The 17,430-nt window shown below is 54.9% G+C and overlaps 1 protein-coding gene and 1 long non-coding RNA gene across 2 annotated transcripts in view; both read left to right on the top strand.

Moving 5' to 3' along the window:
* LOC144950459 (uncharacterized) overlaps window positions 1-17,430 on the top strand; it is a 121,552-nt gene that overhangs the window by 57,997 nt on the left and 46,125 nt on the right. The window lies entirely within an intron of this gene.
* The window catches only part of LOC144950457 (axin-1-like), a 61,140-nt gene that overhangs the window by 39,157 nt on the left and 4,553 nt on the right, over window positions 1-17,430 (top strand). The window contains 8 exon segments of the mRNA XM_078880578.1: window positions 122-221; window positions 6,738-6,872; window positions 7,719-8,083; window positions 9,806-9,898; window positions 10,654-10,851; window positions 11,962-12,069; window positions 17,177-17,264; window positions 17,266-17,390. Coding sequence (XP_078736704.1) covers window positions 122-221; window positions 6,738-6,872; window positions 7,719-8,083; window positions 9,806-9,898; window positions 10,654-10,851; window positions 11,962-12,069; window positions 17,177-17,264; window positions 17,266-17,390 — 1,212 coding nt within the window.

Here is a 17,430-nt window from a genome sequence, read left to right as displayed (position 1 = left end):
AAACTGCTGTTCGTCTTTCTCTTCCTGCGCGGTGTCAGCCAAGGCTGTGCGTGGCCGGTCAGCCCGCCGTGGTGGTGACGGTGGTGACCGTGTGTGTACCGTACTCGCGTGTGTTTTTCAGCGTCCGGTACGGAGCGCCGGACTTTAGCCACAGGGCACCGCCACACGCTGAGAGGACGCGCCCGGTTTCTGGCGGTGCAGGGGAGCCGCTCCACCCACCGGTAAGTCAAACGCTCTCCACAACTCTGCGGCCTTCCCGCCCGGTGATGCCGGTTGGAATTGCCGGCGGAACGTCACGGTGCTGGAATCGGTAAATGTTGTGGTGGGTTTACTCGGCAACACGCGACCGGTGAGTGCTGTACTCGTGACGAATTGGCACGTTCTGTTTACGTGACGAACCTTACCAATTGGCCGTGGCGGCTGTGACGACACATTCATATTTACGCGATCTAACACCAAGAAACATCTCTTGTGGACCCACAGGATCGTTCGTGGAGAAAATAATCAAGGGGTATTAATTTCTCGCGGACGCACATCGATGCGCGTGTCACGAGTATAAGAAGATATTTTTTAACGGTCGAATCGTTTTATCGTCGCATGGAATGTAACTCCATCCTTGTTGAGGAACTCGGCCTATCAGGCGAACTGTCTGGTCTCATCCGTACCAGCACCCGTATAGCCTTAAGAGACTGTTGGGGCAAGCGCTGTTAGCGAGTAGCACCTATGAAGGCCGGCACGGCACACGAGGGCGTGGGTGGCCAGTACCACGCCCGGCCGCCTTTGTCTCTCCAGTGGCGATGTTTACACACCGCATAAGGTACTCATTTGAGGCTGAGTCGACCTAGGGGAGGGCCCAGGAACAGTTCATATATACGTCACTGGTGTTGGCCGTGAGGGGGAATCGAATTCTGGTCGCCAGAGTTTCAAGTCACCCACCTACTCACCCACCCACCTACTCACGCGCCCACCCATCTACTCACCCACCCACCCACCTACTCACGCGCCCACCCATCTACTCACCCACTTACCCACCTACTCACCCACCCGCCCATCTACTCACCCACCCACCCATCTACTCACGCGCCCACCTACTCACCCGCCCACCCATCTACTCACCCACCCACCCATCTACTCACCCACCCACCCATCTACTCACGCGCCCACCCATCTACTCACCCACCCACCCACCTACTCACGCGCCCACCCATCTACTCACCCACCCACCCACCTACTCACGCGCCCACCCATCTACTCACCCACTTACCCACCTACTCACCCACCCGCCCATCTACTCACCCACCCACCCACCCATCTACTCACGCGCCCACCTACTCACCCGCCCACCCATCTACTCACCCACCCACCCATCTACTCACCCACCCACCCATCTACTCACGTGCCCACCCATCTACTCACCCACTTACCCACCTACTCACCCACCCGCCCATCTACTCACCCACCCACCCACCCATCTACTCACGCGCCCACCTACTCACCCGCCCACCCATCTACTCACCCGCCCACCTACTCACCCGCCCACCTACTCACCCACTTACCCACCTACTCACCCACCCACCCATCTACTCACGCGCCCACCTACTCACCCGCCCACCCATCTACTCACCCGCCCACCTACTCACCCGCCCACCTACTCACCCACTTACCCACCTACTCACCCACCCACCCATCTACTCACGCGCCCACCCATCTACTCACCCACCCACCCATCTACTCACGCGCCCACCCATCTACTCACCCACTTACCCACCTACTCACCCACCCGCCCATCTACTCACCCACCCACCCACCCATCTACTCACGCGCCCACCTACTCACCCGCCCACCCATCTACTCACCCGCCCACCTACTCACCCGCCCACCTACTCACCCACTTACCCACCTACTCACCCACCCACCCATCTACTCACGCGCCCACCTACTCACCCGCCCACCCATCTACTCACCCGCCCACCTACTCACCCGCCCACCTACTCACCCACTTACCCACCTACTCACCCACCCACCCATCTACTCACGCGCCCACCCATCTACTCACCCACTTACCCACCTACTCACCCACCCGCCCATCTACTCACCCACCCACCCACCCATCTACTCACGCGCCCACCTACTCACCCGCCCACCCATCTACTCACCCGCCCACCTACTCACCCGCCCACCTACTCACCCACTTACCCACCTACTCACCCACCCACCCATCTACTCACGCGCCCACCTACTCACCCGCCCATCTACTCACCCACTTACCCACCTACTCACCCACCCACCCATCTACTCACGCGCCCACCCATCTACTCACCCACTTACCCACCTACTCACCCACCCGCCCATCTACTCACGCGCCCACCTACTCACCCGCCCACCCATCTACTCACCCGCCCACCTACTCACCCGCCCACCTACTCACCCACTTACCCACCTACTCACCCACCCACCCATCTACTCACGCGCCCACCTACTCACCCGCCCACCCATCTACTCACCCGCCCACCTACTCACCCGCCCACCTACTCACCCACTTACCCACCTACTCACCCACCCACCCATCTACTCACGCGCCCACCTACTCACCCGCCCACCCATCTACTCACCCGCCCACCTACTCACCCGCCCACCTACTCACCCGCCCACCTACTCACCCACCCACCCATCTACTCACGCGCCCACCTACTCACCCGCCCACCTACTCACCCACTTACCCACCTACTCACCCACCCACCCATCTACTCACGCGCCCACCTACTCACCCGCCCATCTACTCACCCACTTACCCACCTACTCACCCACCCGCCCATCTACTCACCCACTTACCCACCTACTCACCCACCCACCCATCTACTCACGCGCCCACCTACTCACCCGCCCACCTACTCACCCACCCGCCCACCTACTCACCCACCCGCCCATCTACTCACGCGCCCACCTACTCACCCGCCCACCTACTCACCCACCCGCCTACTCACCCACCCGCCCACCTACTCGCCCACCTACTCACCCACCCGCCCATCTACTCACGCGCCCACCTACTCACCCGCCCACCTACTCACCCACCCGCCTACTCACCCACCCGCCCACCTACTCACCCACCCGCCCACCTACTCACCCACCCGCCCACCTACTCACGCGCCCACCTACTCACCCGCCCACCTACTCACCCACCCGCCCACCTACTCACGCGCCCACCTACTCACCCGCCCACCTACTCACCCACCCACCCACCTACTCACCCGCCCACCTACTCACCCACTTACCCACCTACTCACCCACCCGCCCATCTACTCACGCGCCCACCTACTCACCCGCCCACCTACTCACCCACCCACCTACTCACCCGCCCACCTACTCACCCGCCCACCTACTCACCCACCCGCCTACTCACCCGCCCACCTACTCACCCGCCCACCTACTCACCCACCCACCTACTCACCCGCCCACCTACTCACCCGCCCACCTACTCACCCACCCGCCTACTCACCCACCCGCCCACCTACTCACGCGCCCACCTACTCACCCGCCCACCTACTCACCCACCCACCTACTCACGCGCCCACCTACTCACCCGCCCACCTACTCACCCACCCACCTACTCACCCACCCACCTACTCACCCACCCACCTACTCGCCCACCCACCTACTCGCCCACTCACCCACCCACTCACCCACCCACCCACTCACCCACCCACCCACTCACCCACCCACCCACCCACTCACCCACCCACCTACTCACCCACCCACACATTCACCCACCCACACACTCACCCACCCACACACTCACCCACCCACCCACTCGCCCACTCACGCAGTCATGCAGGTCACCTCACTTCTGTCTGCCTCTTCCCTCACACTGCTCCACTTTGAAATTCCCTCCTGTTGCCTCGCCCCCCCCCCAAGTTCTAAACAACATTGCTCAATTCAAGAAACGCATTGTAACCCTTTCGTATTTCGCCCTTACTATTTGCTGTTTGTTGCTGTGCCCCTTGCCGTATTGTGCCTCCTAGGCCATGCTCGCCAACGATGAGTTAAAAACAAGTAACTCTTCACTCTGACGGGCTCGAATTGTGAAAATAAGAATAGCTTTTTCATCAACGTGCCAAACGCCAAAATAATCACCCCCCCCACCTCTCGCCGTTTGACGCGTTTCGCCCGACTGCATTGTGGGAACGGTGGTACGTGTGCCTCACTGTCGAGGCACTGTCCCCCGCAACCTAGCGGGGGGACAGGACGGAGCATTTGTACGAAGCCTCGGCGGCCCCACGGACGTCTTGAAATAGTTAAAGCGAGAACCGCCTGCGAGGAAAAAAAGAGAGAGAGTGGGTGGGGGGGGAGGGAGAGAGAGCCACCCTGACCTCTGCTAAGCCCCCCCCCCCCCCACAGCGAGTCCCTTTGATGTGCCGCGCCACATCGAGCTTTGCGTTTAATCAGGGGACGCGTGGCCCCCTAGGCCAGCCGTGTTTGTTTAGCGTCGGGCGCAGGAGCCTGCACGCAACAACAGTGGCGAGTTTACAATCCCCACGTCGCTCGCTCGCTCAATCCCGTCTCCCGGTCTTGCCGGTCTCCGTGCCAATCTCTCGCTGCTCCGTCCCGTAATGCGAGCGCACAGCCCGTGGGGCGGTTTGATGTTGTGGGTGTCGTGGGCGCGAGCCCTTTGAAGCGCTGAGCTGCGAGCGTTGGTGGCAGTGCGGCGGCGGTGGTGGTGGTGGTGGGGGGAGCAGGAGCGGCGGCGGTGCGGTGAGGACTCGTGGGGGCCGATCTGCGGTGAGACCCGCCAACCATTGACCGAGTCGGGGGAACATTCGCTGGGATCGCGCGTGAAATGTTATGTCGTCTCGGACCAGCGGGAACATTTCAAGCGACGCTATTGCTGTACGTTCTCCCGATTTATATAACGCTCCCCAGGCTTTTGAGTCGTGTTGAACAGAAACAAAATTTTTTTCGTGTTTTTTTAAATATTCGCGTGAAATACGGTACAGTGTGTTGTAGAGAGCCATCTTCCAGGAGACGATTGTGAACACGCTGCTCTAAAATGGGAATAGATGGTCTCCTGTAAGATGATTCTGAGCGGCTGGTGGGGAGCGGTTCCTGTCCTCGGGGTGGTCGTGCATCGCTACGGAGAATATGAACAACCAAGCTGAACGATCTTCTCGTTGACAAGTGCATTCTCCGCATCGTAAGACGTACCTTTAACCTACAGCGAGGGGGGGCGGGGGGTGAATGAGTGCATCTCGGGAGGATGCGGTAATGCTCCTAACCTTCAAACATTTTCCGTGTATTTAATAGCACAGTGGTGCATTTGGAAAGTAAGAGGCGAAAAAGCGATGAGGGTTTGTGTTGTTGTCGAGCCCGGTTCATCACTCAGACTTTATTCTGACGCGTAGCCCGATGTTGATTCTGTTTAAGACTTGGGCAAAGTTTGCGTTTTGCTTCGACCATTGCCATGGATCGCCTGCGCGGCAAATCGAGCTGAACGGCAGTGCCGTGGCGTCCGCGTGCACCGCCAACGTGGTTTCACGGCCGCGTACGAGGTGACGCTGGTGTTGTCGAGATGTTGGCTACCTCGCTTGGTACACAGGAGGTCGTGGGTTCGATCCCGACCCTGACGCATGCTGCTTTATATTTGGAGTTTGCATGTTCTCTCCGTGGTCGCGAGGATTGTTTCTCCTCTGGTTTTTCCCTCCACATTTCGAATGGACGTGCGTTTCGAGTTATTTGGCTGCTATACATTTCCGCGTGATAAGCTGCTTCGTTGAGCTATCATTCGTGGCCAGGTGGGGGGGGGGGGCCTTACCTTGGTAACATATAAATAGTTTAGTTTTAGACAGACAGACGCGATAGAGGTACTCTAAGTAAACGTGACAACTGGCATTACCGGGCAACTGCTGGGAGCAAAGTGTGACTGATAACGGGGAAGTGAGTTCTTATCGCGCCCCGCTTGTGTTTGAATTCCCTCCGGACCGTGAGCGGCTTTGGTAGCACGTGTGTGCGTGTTTGTCGCAGGCCTGTGTGTGCACGCGTGTGCCCGTGTGTACGTGGGAAGCGGTGGTGTAGCGGTTCGCTCGCTGCGCTACGAACATGGCGACCCAAATTCGATTCCCGTTCACGGCACAACACCAGTGACGATTATCCGAACCGGTCCTGGGCCTCCCTTAGGTTGACTCGGTCTAAAATTAGTCCCTGGTGTGTTGTGGAACCATTACTACTAGGGAGACCAAGGCGGCTAGGCATGGTGCTGGCCAAGCACCCCTTTGTGTGTCATGTCAGCCTTCATAGGTGCTCGCTAACAGAACTTGCCCCATCAGTCTGTAAGGATATACGGGGGTTCTTTGTCTTTGTGTTGTGTGTGTAACGATGTGTGGGAGCAGTAGTGCTGTGGTTATCGCGCTGCGGTACAAAGCTCGCGATCCAAGTTCAATTCCCGCTCACGGCCAACACCAGTGACGAATATCTGAACCGGTCCTGGGCCTCCCCCAGGTCGAATCAGCCTCAAATAGGCACATCGCACGATGTCTAAACATCGCCACTAGGGAGACAAAGGCGGCCGGGTGTGGTGTTGGCCACCCACCCCCTCGTGTGCTGTGCTGGCCTTCAAATGTGCTCGCTAACAGCACTTGCGCCAACAGTCTGTTCAGGCTATACGGGGGATCTTTGTCTTTGTGTGTAACTGTGTGTGTGTGTGTGTAACTGTGTGTGTGTGTGTGTACCTGTGTGCGCGTGTGCAGTGGGCGGTGCGAGTGCCGCGGGTGGCCAGACACTCGGAGCCGGCAGTGTTTGCGGCAGAGCTGATCCGGCGCCTGAACTCGGTGCAGATGGAGCGGCACTGTCAGCACCAGCCGCTGCTGTACAGCCAGAAACAGGTGAGGTTCGATCCTCTAACAGGGCATTGGAATGGTTGAGAAGAGATGTGTGGTGTAAGGTGCTCCTGAGTTGCTGAGGTATTACTGGTAGGAACCTCCTGGTTACACCAGCCCACAGGGGATTATTGTGTCCGTCCGTCCGTCGTGCAGGGATGGGCTGGGTGGGTAAGGAGGGTTTGGGTGGGGAGGGTGGGGCTGAGTGGGGAGGGGCTGGTCACCCCGTGGTGCCCTTATAAAACTCAACGTTTAACCTACTCACGCCGGCTTGTGCCCGCCCTCACATTCGGGCATATTTGCGGAATACACCACGCCGCCGTTGACCCTGGCCATTGACCGAGCAACCCAACGTTCCTACCAGCTCCCTCCGCTGGAATGTGTTTAAACAAGCGTCCCCTTACGTGCAAATCCTCATCTCCCGACACTGTGAGAGACGGTAATGTATGTTGAACTTCTTTCGCACCGTACGTAGCCAACCGTGCTAATCGGCGGTAAGGGGGAAGGACAACAAACTAAACAAAAAAAATCAGCTCTAAAGAAATTAGTTTTAAATCTAGATTTAAAAGTGCAGAGGACCAGTGGCTTCCTCATATCGGAAGGAAGAGCTTTCCAGACGGCCGCATCAACATCACCACCATCACCACCATCATGTATGTACATAAGTAGAATTTTTTCGAGCCATACGTAACCAACCGTACTATTCGGAGGTACGGCGGGAAGGACATCAAACTAAAACGCGGAATTCAGTTATAAAGAAATGAGTTTTCAATCTAGAAAAGTGCAAAGACTGTTACAAGCCATCGCGGAAGTCGATAGGAAATTGAATTGGTAACTTCACGGCGGCGGCAGCAACAGCAGCAGCATCAGGAGGAGGAGGAGCGACAAGAGGAGGAGGAGGAGACGGTGACGATGGCGACACTGGGACTGTCGGGCGCGTCCGTGCTGCCGGCGCTGCACCCGTTTGCGCTGCTGCTGCGTGCCGGCGCCGATGCCGACGACGACCCCGAGCGAATCCTGGACCAGCACGTGTCGCGAGTCCTGCGCACCCCCGTGGTGTGCCGCTCGCCCACCAGCCGCCCCCACCAGCACGGCCACCAGCACGGCCACCAGCACCACCACCAACACCACCACCACGCGGCACAAGCCGCGGCGGTGAGCGGGCGGGCGCTACCAGTGGACAGGAGCCAGCACGGGGCGACGGCCGCCCCCTTCAGGTGGGTTGTGCATCCGCCGCTTGATGTCGCGTGGCATGTGAACTAAAAACGATTAACTTTTATTTTTATTTTACCAGGTAAGGCCCGATGAGTTGTACAGCTCTTTTCCAGAAGCGACCCTGGATATCGCAAATGATAGCGCAACGAAGTGGCTTTTCATCGTGTGGAAATTCACAGCGTTAGCCAGCTGCTCCAAACGCTTGACATTGATTCTAAATATGGAGGGAAAAACCGGAGGACCCGGAGAGAAATCCACGCGACCACTGGAAGAGAGAGAGGGATGTAAATGACAGGTGTCGTTAAGATCGAACCCGCGACCTCTTCTATACCAGGCGAGGTAGTGGCACCATGTGGCCAGCTGTCTGGGCCAGTTCAGCATTGGTGTTCATTTAGTTGGCGTAATGAGTGGCGGAAAAAATAATGTTTTGTTAATTGTTTTCACATTTTAGTCAGCGGCGACTTAAGCGTGATGACGACTACGATCTCCCAGCGGAGAGATGGAAACGCGACGGACTTATGATGGGCGGAAATTAACGAGTCCCAATGACGAAACAGACCGAGATAATTAAGTAATCTTGCTAGAGAATGCAGTGCACGGAGCGAGGCCAGGCTTGGTAATTGGCTCTCTGTGTATTTCTTCTTGTAATTATAACAAGTATAATTCTAACAAGTAATAGTAGCAATTGATAGTAACAATTAATCGTTAACAATTAGGTTTTTTCGGTAAAGTCATGTAAAAAATAAAATAAAAATTAATAAAAGTAAAATAAAAATCACGACGTTTCGATTTTTTTATTTTACTTTTATTAATTTTAATTTTATTTTTTACCTACGTGACTTTACCGAAACAACCTAAGAGTATGAATCCTTGCAGTCACGAAAGCTTCAAATCTAGAATTAATCGTTAACAATTAGCAATTCAGTGAGTGGCTGACCTGATATTGCAAGCCCCTCACACTAACATTTAATCAGCCGTAGCGGACAAATGTTGACACTGCTCTGAACCGGAGTTGTGGATGCGGTGAGAACACGAGAGTGGGTGGTCACTGACGCACTGGTGCCACTTTGGAGGTGGGGTATTGACACCTATTGATGTGTGCGGGGGTGGTGGTGGTGTGGGTGTGGTGAGTGCGGGAGGGTGGGTGAGTGTTGGCAAGTATTGTGGCGCTGCGGTGGCTAGGAGATGTTTACTACCTCACCTGGTATGCAGGAGGCCGTGGGTTCGATCCCGACCCTTACGCCTGCTGTATATTTGGAGTTTGCGTCTCTCTCCGTGGTGAGATGTTTACTACCTCACGTGGTATGCAGGAGGCCGTGGGTTCGATTCCCACCCTGACACCTGCTGCCGTATATTTGGAGTTTGCGTGTCTCGCTCCCTATGGTCGCGTGGATTTTTGTCCGGGTCCTCCGGTTTTTCCCTGCCACATTCAGAATCAACGTCACGCGTTTAGAGTATCTAGGTGCTTCTATAAATTCTCACGTGATGGTGACAAGCCACTTACTTGAGCGACGATTATTTGTGATAGCCAAGTTGCTCTCTGAAAAAGAGCGAAACAGCTCGGTGGAGCCCCTCACCTGGTTAAAATAAAAAGCTTGGTTGAGTTTAGGTGTGCGTGATGGCGTGGCCGTGCGCGGTGCGGGTATTTTGCCGTGCGGCGGCGGCGGTGCGTGCGTGTGCGCTTGGCAGAGCCGTAAGAGTGTGTGGTGCTGTTGGTGCGGCAGGAAGGCCATCCCGGCGGAGGAGGTGGACAGGGCGAGGCAGATCTGGCAGTGGCTGGTGGAGGGAGAGAGGGATGGGCTCGGGCACGTGCACAGGTGTGTGAATGTTAGAAGGGGTTGGGGGGGCGGGGAGTGTTAACGAGGGGGGGCGGGGAGGGGAGGGTGTCGTCACGGTTACGGCTCTGAGTGTGCACGAGCGAGTCGAGCGATCTCGGTTTATGACGAGTGAATAAGCCGTTCGCGAATTCAGTAACGACGCGGGTAAGCGGCGCTATTAAAAGTGCGGCGTCTGCGTAAGCAGTTGAGTTGGCGATGCTAATACTGGTAGGAACCTCCTGGTTACAACAGCCCACAGGGGATTATTGTGTCCGTCCGTTGTGCAGGGAGGGGCTGGGTGGGGAGGGAGTAGCTGGGTGGGGAGGGGAGGGTGGGGAGGGGCTGGGTGGGGAGGGGCTGGGTGGGGTGGGTGGGGAGGGGCTGGGTGGGGAGGGTGGGGCTGGGTGGGGGGTGGGAGGGGTGGGGCTGGGTGGGGAGGGGCTGGTCACCCCGTGGTGCCCTTATACAACTCAACGTTTAACCTACTCACGCCGGCTTGTGCCCGCCCTCACAGTCGGCCATATTTGCGGAATACACCACGCCGCCGTTGACCCTGGCCATTGACCGAGCAACCCAACGTTCCTACCAGCTCCCTCCGCAGGAGGAATGTGTTAACTCTGTGAGCATCCTCGTAGCGTCGGTAACTGTGAGCGTAGTTAGCGAATCGACGATAGTGCCAATATAACCGCTCTTCAGCATCTGCGTCGCGAGCCAGCTGGTTGAACCCGGTTGTCTGTGCACCCCCCCCCCGCCAGCGAGCTGGTGGTGGAACGGCCCTGGGGCCCCCCTCCCAGGCGCCGGGTGGCGCAGCCCAACCACCCGTTCCTGCAGGACCCGTCCATGCCACCCCCGCCGCCCCCCAACACCACCGTGCAGCTGGAGGAGGCCAAGCGGCGTCTGGAGGAGGAGCAGCTGGTGCCCTTGAGCCGGAGCGCCCAGCCCGGCAAGCACAAGTGAGTGCCCGGCGACTTTTCCCGACGGTCGACTTGCACGTAGCAGTCGTCGCCCTTTGCCGGGCAACAAGGGCGGCCGCGACGGCCCAGAAATGCCGAGTGGCCAGGAGCGAGCAGCACTGTCGAATTTGTAATAATCATAATTTTTTAAAAATCCAAGTCAAAGGTGATTTCCTGCTCATAATGAGCATTGGCGTGGCGCTTACCTCCTGGATCCAGTGGTGGAAATTCTACATTGCTATGGCGGCGAGGGCGAATCCATAAGATAACCTGACCCTGGGGCGATGATGGGGCCTAGTCAAACCCTCAACTTGTTCTTTCGCGTGGATTTATTATAGCAGCATAGGGTTGCCTGGCGGAGTCGTGCCGAGTCAACGTGTCTGCCAAAGTGTCCCCGTGCTCAGTCGAGCATCTCCGTTAGAAACGCCACATTCCGATTTGCTTGGCTCTCACCATCCCTATGGGCAGATGAATATAGCGGGAGGTGTTATTAGCGTGGGGTGTAATGGTTGTGGCGTAATGGTTGGCTCATTGGACTTTGCAAGCCAGAGGTCGCTGGTCCAACTTGATCTCCCGGTGTGGGGAGATCCCAACTTTCTAATTGCGAGTCAACACTCTGGCCGCCTCGGCTAAGTATACGTGGAGTTGTTTTGTGGTTAAGTAGCCCCACGGCTATAACATCAGTGGCAAACGGCGTCTTAACCTCTTCTGGGCCTTGCCGTAGTCAACTCTGGTGGTCTTGGCGCAGTGTGTACACCACCACTACCACCACCCCATCCGCCGTTCTGGTCTTCATCGGTGCTCGCAAACAGCACTTGCCCCCATCAGTCTATGGAGGCAACACGGTGCATATTCTTAGGTTTTTTCGGTAAAGTCATGTAGGTAAAAAATGTAAATTACTAAAGGTAAAATAAAAATAAAATAAAATAAAAATCACGACGTTTCGGAGGCAACACAAGCTTCCGTCTTTATTATATTTTACTTTTATTAATTTGAATTTTTTACCTACGTGACTTTACCGAAAAAACCTAAGAATATGAATCCTTGCAGTCACGAAAGCTTCAATTCTAGAATTACACGGTGCATCTTTGTGTTTGCGTTGCCGTGCAGGTACGTCCAGGAGGTGATTGAGAGGGGCCGCTGTCTTGCCAGGGGCGTCGCCGCGCCCATCACGAGCGCCGTTTCCACCGTCCCGGACGCACACCCTGCGGAGTACGGGTGAGCCGCACCGAACCGTGACGAGCTACACCTTTAACATCCACGTTGCCATGGTGGCGAGACGCTATCTTCCTCGCCTGGTTTTCAGCAGGTCGGGCCTTCGATCCCGACCCTGACCCCTGCTCTATATTTGAAGTCTGCGTGTCTCTCTCCCCGTTGTCGAGTGGATGTTTTCTCCAGGTTCTGCGGTTTTTCCCTTCACATTTAGGAACATGCGTTTAGAGTGATAATTGTTTTTTTACCCTTCTATCTGGCAACAACACTGACACCTTTTTTACAAGGAGTCATGTTTGCATAGACCACAATACCTGCAGCCATAATGCAAACAAAAAACATTGTTTTTTGGTCCAACCCATGTGAGACTAGGCTCTAAGGAAAGCTGTCTCGGGTGTGGACCAATCAACTTCAAGGACAGTGCATATATTATCAGAGTTATGCTGTCTCCCCGACAGACCTGGTCTTCACCTGAGGGACGGCTGCTTGCGTTGTGGCCGAAACGTCGTGAGAATTATTGTATTATGTTTTATTTTTATTATTTTATTACTTCCCTTCTACGTGACTTTACCGAAAGAACCAAGAAGAACTGCCGACCGGTTTCATCCTCGTTAGGACTCGTCGATACGGCGCATTCGTCAGCACAGCACTTCTATCAGTTTGCTGGTGTCGGAGGGTGTGGGGATGCATGGTCACGTGACTGGCGCACTGCCGTGGGGGCCTTGCGCTGGGCTAAGTCGCGACGCACCTGGTGGTTGTGGTAGAGGCACGTTGACAGGCGTGCGTGCGTGCGTGCGTGAGTGAGCCCGGGAAAGCAATCCTAATTCCATTGCGTGGCGGACTTTGAAGTCGAATCCTCGCCTCGACGTGGGGAGCTTTGTTGGCCTGCGCCGCTCATTTTGGGAGGGGTTTGATGTTTTTTCAGGAGCCGACTGATGAAATGCACTTGACGCCTTTTTTTGTGGGTTTGTATTTCAAAGCTCAAAAAAAACTGTCTCTCTCCACGCGCGCGTGTGTGTGGGTTTGGCCACCAGATGAGGATTTGTACATTTTTGTTTTATTTTGTAGGCTTTGTCCTTTTTTTTTCTCTCTCGCTTCGCTTGCGTGACATCCAACTTCTTTTCGGAATGACAATTCGTTTTGGATTTCACGGAAAGTTCGCCCCCCGCCCCCCGTGTCTCCGTGACTGCACAATAACGCGCGCGCGGGCACAGGCCTGCTGACATTCTCTTGATGTCGGCCGCCGCACGCTTCTTTGCGGAAGCGCTGACGGAAATTATGGAAATTAAATGATTAGAAAAGAGCTGCTCCTAAAGACACGGGGCAGTGCACGCAGCCGACAGCAACAAGCACGCAGGTGAAGAGACTTCATCGCCACGGTACCAATGGGGAATGAATGGTCGCCCGTGGTATGTCTGGGACGCCAGTAATAATGATGAAGCCACTGATCATTTTCTGTCATTTCAGAATATTGGATCAGGCCCCGTCCACCGCGTTTGATTGAGCGAATTTGGCGGTCATGGATTTAATTCAATCATCAGTCTCGTTTTCCTTTTCACCGTCTGCTTTGTGTTGTTTCTTGTTTTTTTTTATCACGGTGACATTTTTCTGCCCCCACTTTTCAGAACAAACATGATGAGCGTATTATTTGCTTATATTCTGCATACATCTTCTTGGTTCTTTCGGTAAAGTCACGTAGAAGGGAAATAATAAAAATAAAACATAATAAAATAATTCTCACGACGTTTCGGCCACAACGCAAGCAGACCTGTTCTTCACCTGAGGACGGCTGCTTGCGTTGTGGCCGAAACGTCGTGAGAATTATTGTATTATGTTTTATTTTTATTATTTTATTATTTCCCTTCTACGTGACTTTACCGAAAGAACCAAGAAGATGAATCCCTGCAGTCACGAAAGCTTTAATTCGAAATTAAAAATTCTGCATACATCTCAAATTACCTCGGAGAATGTACAATGTGCTTGTCATGAACTTAATAATGTTGAATCGACGAGTCGTTGCCTTGGTCACACCTCTGGTGCAAACATTAAGTTCCCCCGTATAACCTCAACAGACTGTTGGGGCAGGCACTTTTAGTGAGCACCTATTAAGGCCGCCTAGGGCGGGTGGCCAGCACCTGTGTCTCCCTCGTGATGATGTTGACACACCGTACCAAGGGGAGTCCCAGGACCGGTTGAGATAATCATCGCCGGTGTTGACCGTGAGCGGGAATCGAACTCGGGTCGCCGGGTCCGCAGCGCGGTTACACCTGATGACGGAGGCTTGTGTTGCTTCCGAAACGTCGTGATTTAATTTCTTTTAATTTTCTAGCTACGTGACTTTACCGAAAAAACCAAAGAGTATGAATCCTTGCAGTCACAAAAACTTCAAATCTAGAACCATAGCGCAGCGTAGCGCTAACCAGAGGTCGCAAACGGGTTTTGATTCCTTACCCGTACCCGGGCGCACCAGAGTCGCAATCGGGTACCCGATGCCCGTACCCTACCCGATACCCGGCTACCCGTACCCGGCCAGGTATCGGGTAGGGTACGGGTACGAGTACCCGATTGCGACCTCTGGGATGAAGCCATGTTGCAGGCGCGGGTGGGTTGATTCTAGGAACTTTAATTGTGAGAAGAGACAAGACGTTGGGAAATGAGTGACAAACGGTTACTCACCAGTGACTCACGGCCTACCCGTACCCGTACCCGGCCGCACCAGGGTCGCAAACGGGTACCCGTACCCGGCCGGGTACGGGTAGGGTACGGGTAGGGTACAGGTATCGGGTACCCGATTGCGACCTTTGGCGCTAACCGCTACACACCTCTGGTGCACTCGCTGCCTCACTCTCACACGCGTGCACCAGTGCCACTCCCGTGCACCTGACTCTGCCACCGCCCAGGCTGCTTTTTCCTTGCATGCGACCGGTGTGGCGCTGCCGCTCGCTATCTTGATTCGCACGCCGGTTCCGGTGAGCCATCGCCGCCGCCACCGCCGCCGCCGCCACCGGCTGTAATTGCTGTTAAATTGAGCTCTCGCGTTTGAAGTGCAGTCGCTTGGCTTTGAAGTGAGTGAGGAGCTGAGGGGCTAAGCCCGTGGCCCCCCGTGCATGCGATTGTGGGACGTCGCCCCCCCCCTTCCCGTCGTCTCTTCCCCTCCCCTCCTCACCCCCCCCTCTCCACTCCCGTCCCCCCAAACCCCCAGTGCCCCCTGAGCCACGGCCGCGTGGGCTTTTTGGTATTTTTAATCTGAAAAGGAAGTCCTCCGTCTATCCTAAGGCTCGCCGTCCTCCCTCGGCTAGCGCGGTGATTCGCAAACATGAAAGCGCCGCCTTCATGTTGCGTTTGAAGCGGCGGCTTGTTTAATTTTGCGTGCGATGGGTTTTTCTATATAAATACCTTTAAAAAAATCCATTATTTTTTTATTAATCTAACGCCGCCGCTGCTGCTGTCGCTGTCCCACGGCTTTAGAGCGGAAGTTGAGCGTGCCCGTTCGTCAGTGCAGGCCGCTGCTGCCGCCTCTCGGCCCTCCAGGAGCTCGCTTGCCATCACCGCTTTTGAGCAACAGATCTCTCGCTTGCGTGAAGTGCGCTCGCGAAGCCGGGTCCCGAGCACCCCCCCCCCCCCGGTAGGCTTGGGCCGTGTGCGGGCGCGCGAGTTGGCGCCGCCGCACTGTGCCGCTGGAGCCTGCCGTCGCGAGCTCGGTTTGCCGCTCGGCGGCCAACATCGGTGACGGAGTTTGGTAGTACATGTTGTTTACGTCGTTTATTGTGAAAATTCGGTCACAGTTCCTATGACCTGCACTGTTTCATTGCTTTTATGGCTTTATTTTGGTGATTTTCGATACGTTTTTTGGTTTGGCCATGTTTGTTTGTTGTAGTATAGAGTTAGACTGATGGCCTTAATCTAAGTGGTCTTGTGGTTGTTGTTGTTGTTTGACTTGCATCCCACTGGGATTTTTGCACATTTTTGTGTGCGGTGCTTTTTCTGCAATATTTTACTGTATTATCTTGGATTTTCTGTTTGCACTCAGTCACATATTCACTTTAAGATGTTTTTTGTTCATGTTCTAGTATCAAAGGAAACGTCAACATCTGATGACTGCTGAATTTGAGCTCCATAACTTTTTTTCAGAACCGACCAGACTGCAACAAATGATAGCATGGAAATGTATAGCAGCCGAATAACTCTATAAACGGGCGACGTTGATTAGAAGTGTGGAGGGAAAAACCGGAGGACCCGGAGAAAAATCCACGTGACCACGGCGAGAGAGCGAGAGAGAGAGAGAGACACGCAAACCTCCACATATACAGGCGTCGGGGTCGGGATCGAACCCACGACCTCCTGTCTACTGGCTCGATTAATAGTCGGTGAGCTCAACCGGGTTACCAAAAGAGGGCCAGCAAGCACCCTTTCAGAATAAATGTGTGGCGTGGCCATCATGTTAGAGTTAGCGGTGCGAGGAAAGGAGCGGAGAGAGAAGTGTTGTGAACTGCAGCGTGGCGACGTTTGAACTCGGGTGCGGATGAGATGAAACAGTCCGGTAGAGAAAGTTTAGGGTATTTGGCTGCTATCAATGTTCACACGATAAGTTACTTCTCTGGGCTGTCATTTGTGATCGGTCGTTTCTGAAGGAGAGATACGCAGCTCAGTGGGCCTTACCTGGTAAAATAAAAAAAAGATTGTTTTAGTTTTTACTTGACTTGGTCTATCAGGGTCCAAGGTCCTTTCCCCGAACCTCCGATTAGCGCGGCTGGCTACATGCAGTGCGAAATAAGTGCAACGTACCCTTTGGTTTTTTCGGTAAAGTCACGTTGGTGAAAATAAAAGAAAAATAAATATTTTATTTTTATTATAAAATAAAATATTTTATTGTATTTTATTTTAAATAAAAATAAATATTTTATTTTTATTATTTTCACCCACGTGACTTTACCGAAAGAACCACAGAGTATGGATCCTTGCAGTCAAGAAAACTTAAAATCTACAATTAAGTTGAACGTACGCACACATAAGACCTCCGTTGAGTTCAGGAAACAAGACTGAATATCCTACTGCCCCCCTCCTCCCCCTGCCCCCCCTCTCCCCCTGCCCCCCCCCCCTCCAATCGTGACAGTCGGAGAACTGGACGGCGCCTGGGAGCTCGTGGCCCCGGCGGGGGGGAGGAGGAGGAGGAGGGGGAGGGGGGGCCAGCGGGGGGGGGGCGGTGGCGGCGTGGTGGTGGCTTACTACTTCTGCGGGGAGCCCATCCCGTACCGTTCCAGGGTGAGGGGCGATTCCCTCACCCTCGCCCACTTCAAGGAGCTGCTCACCAAGAAGGGCAACTACAGGTGTGTGTGCGAGCACACAGAGACGCGCGTGTGTGTGTGC

Source organism: Lampetra fluviatilis, chromosome 58 (genome assembly GCF_964198595.1).
Source record: "Lampetra fluviatilis chromosome 58, kcLamFluv1.1, whole genome shotgun sequence".
NCBI classification, from domain to species: domain Eukaryota; kingdom Metazoa; phylum Chordata; class Hyperoartia; order Petromyzontiformes; family Petromyzontidae; genus Lampetra; species Lampetra fluviatilis.
Note: the sequence above shows the minus strand (reverse complement) of the source record. Positions and strands in the feature narration are given on the sequence as shown.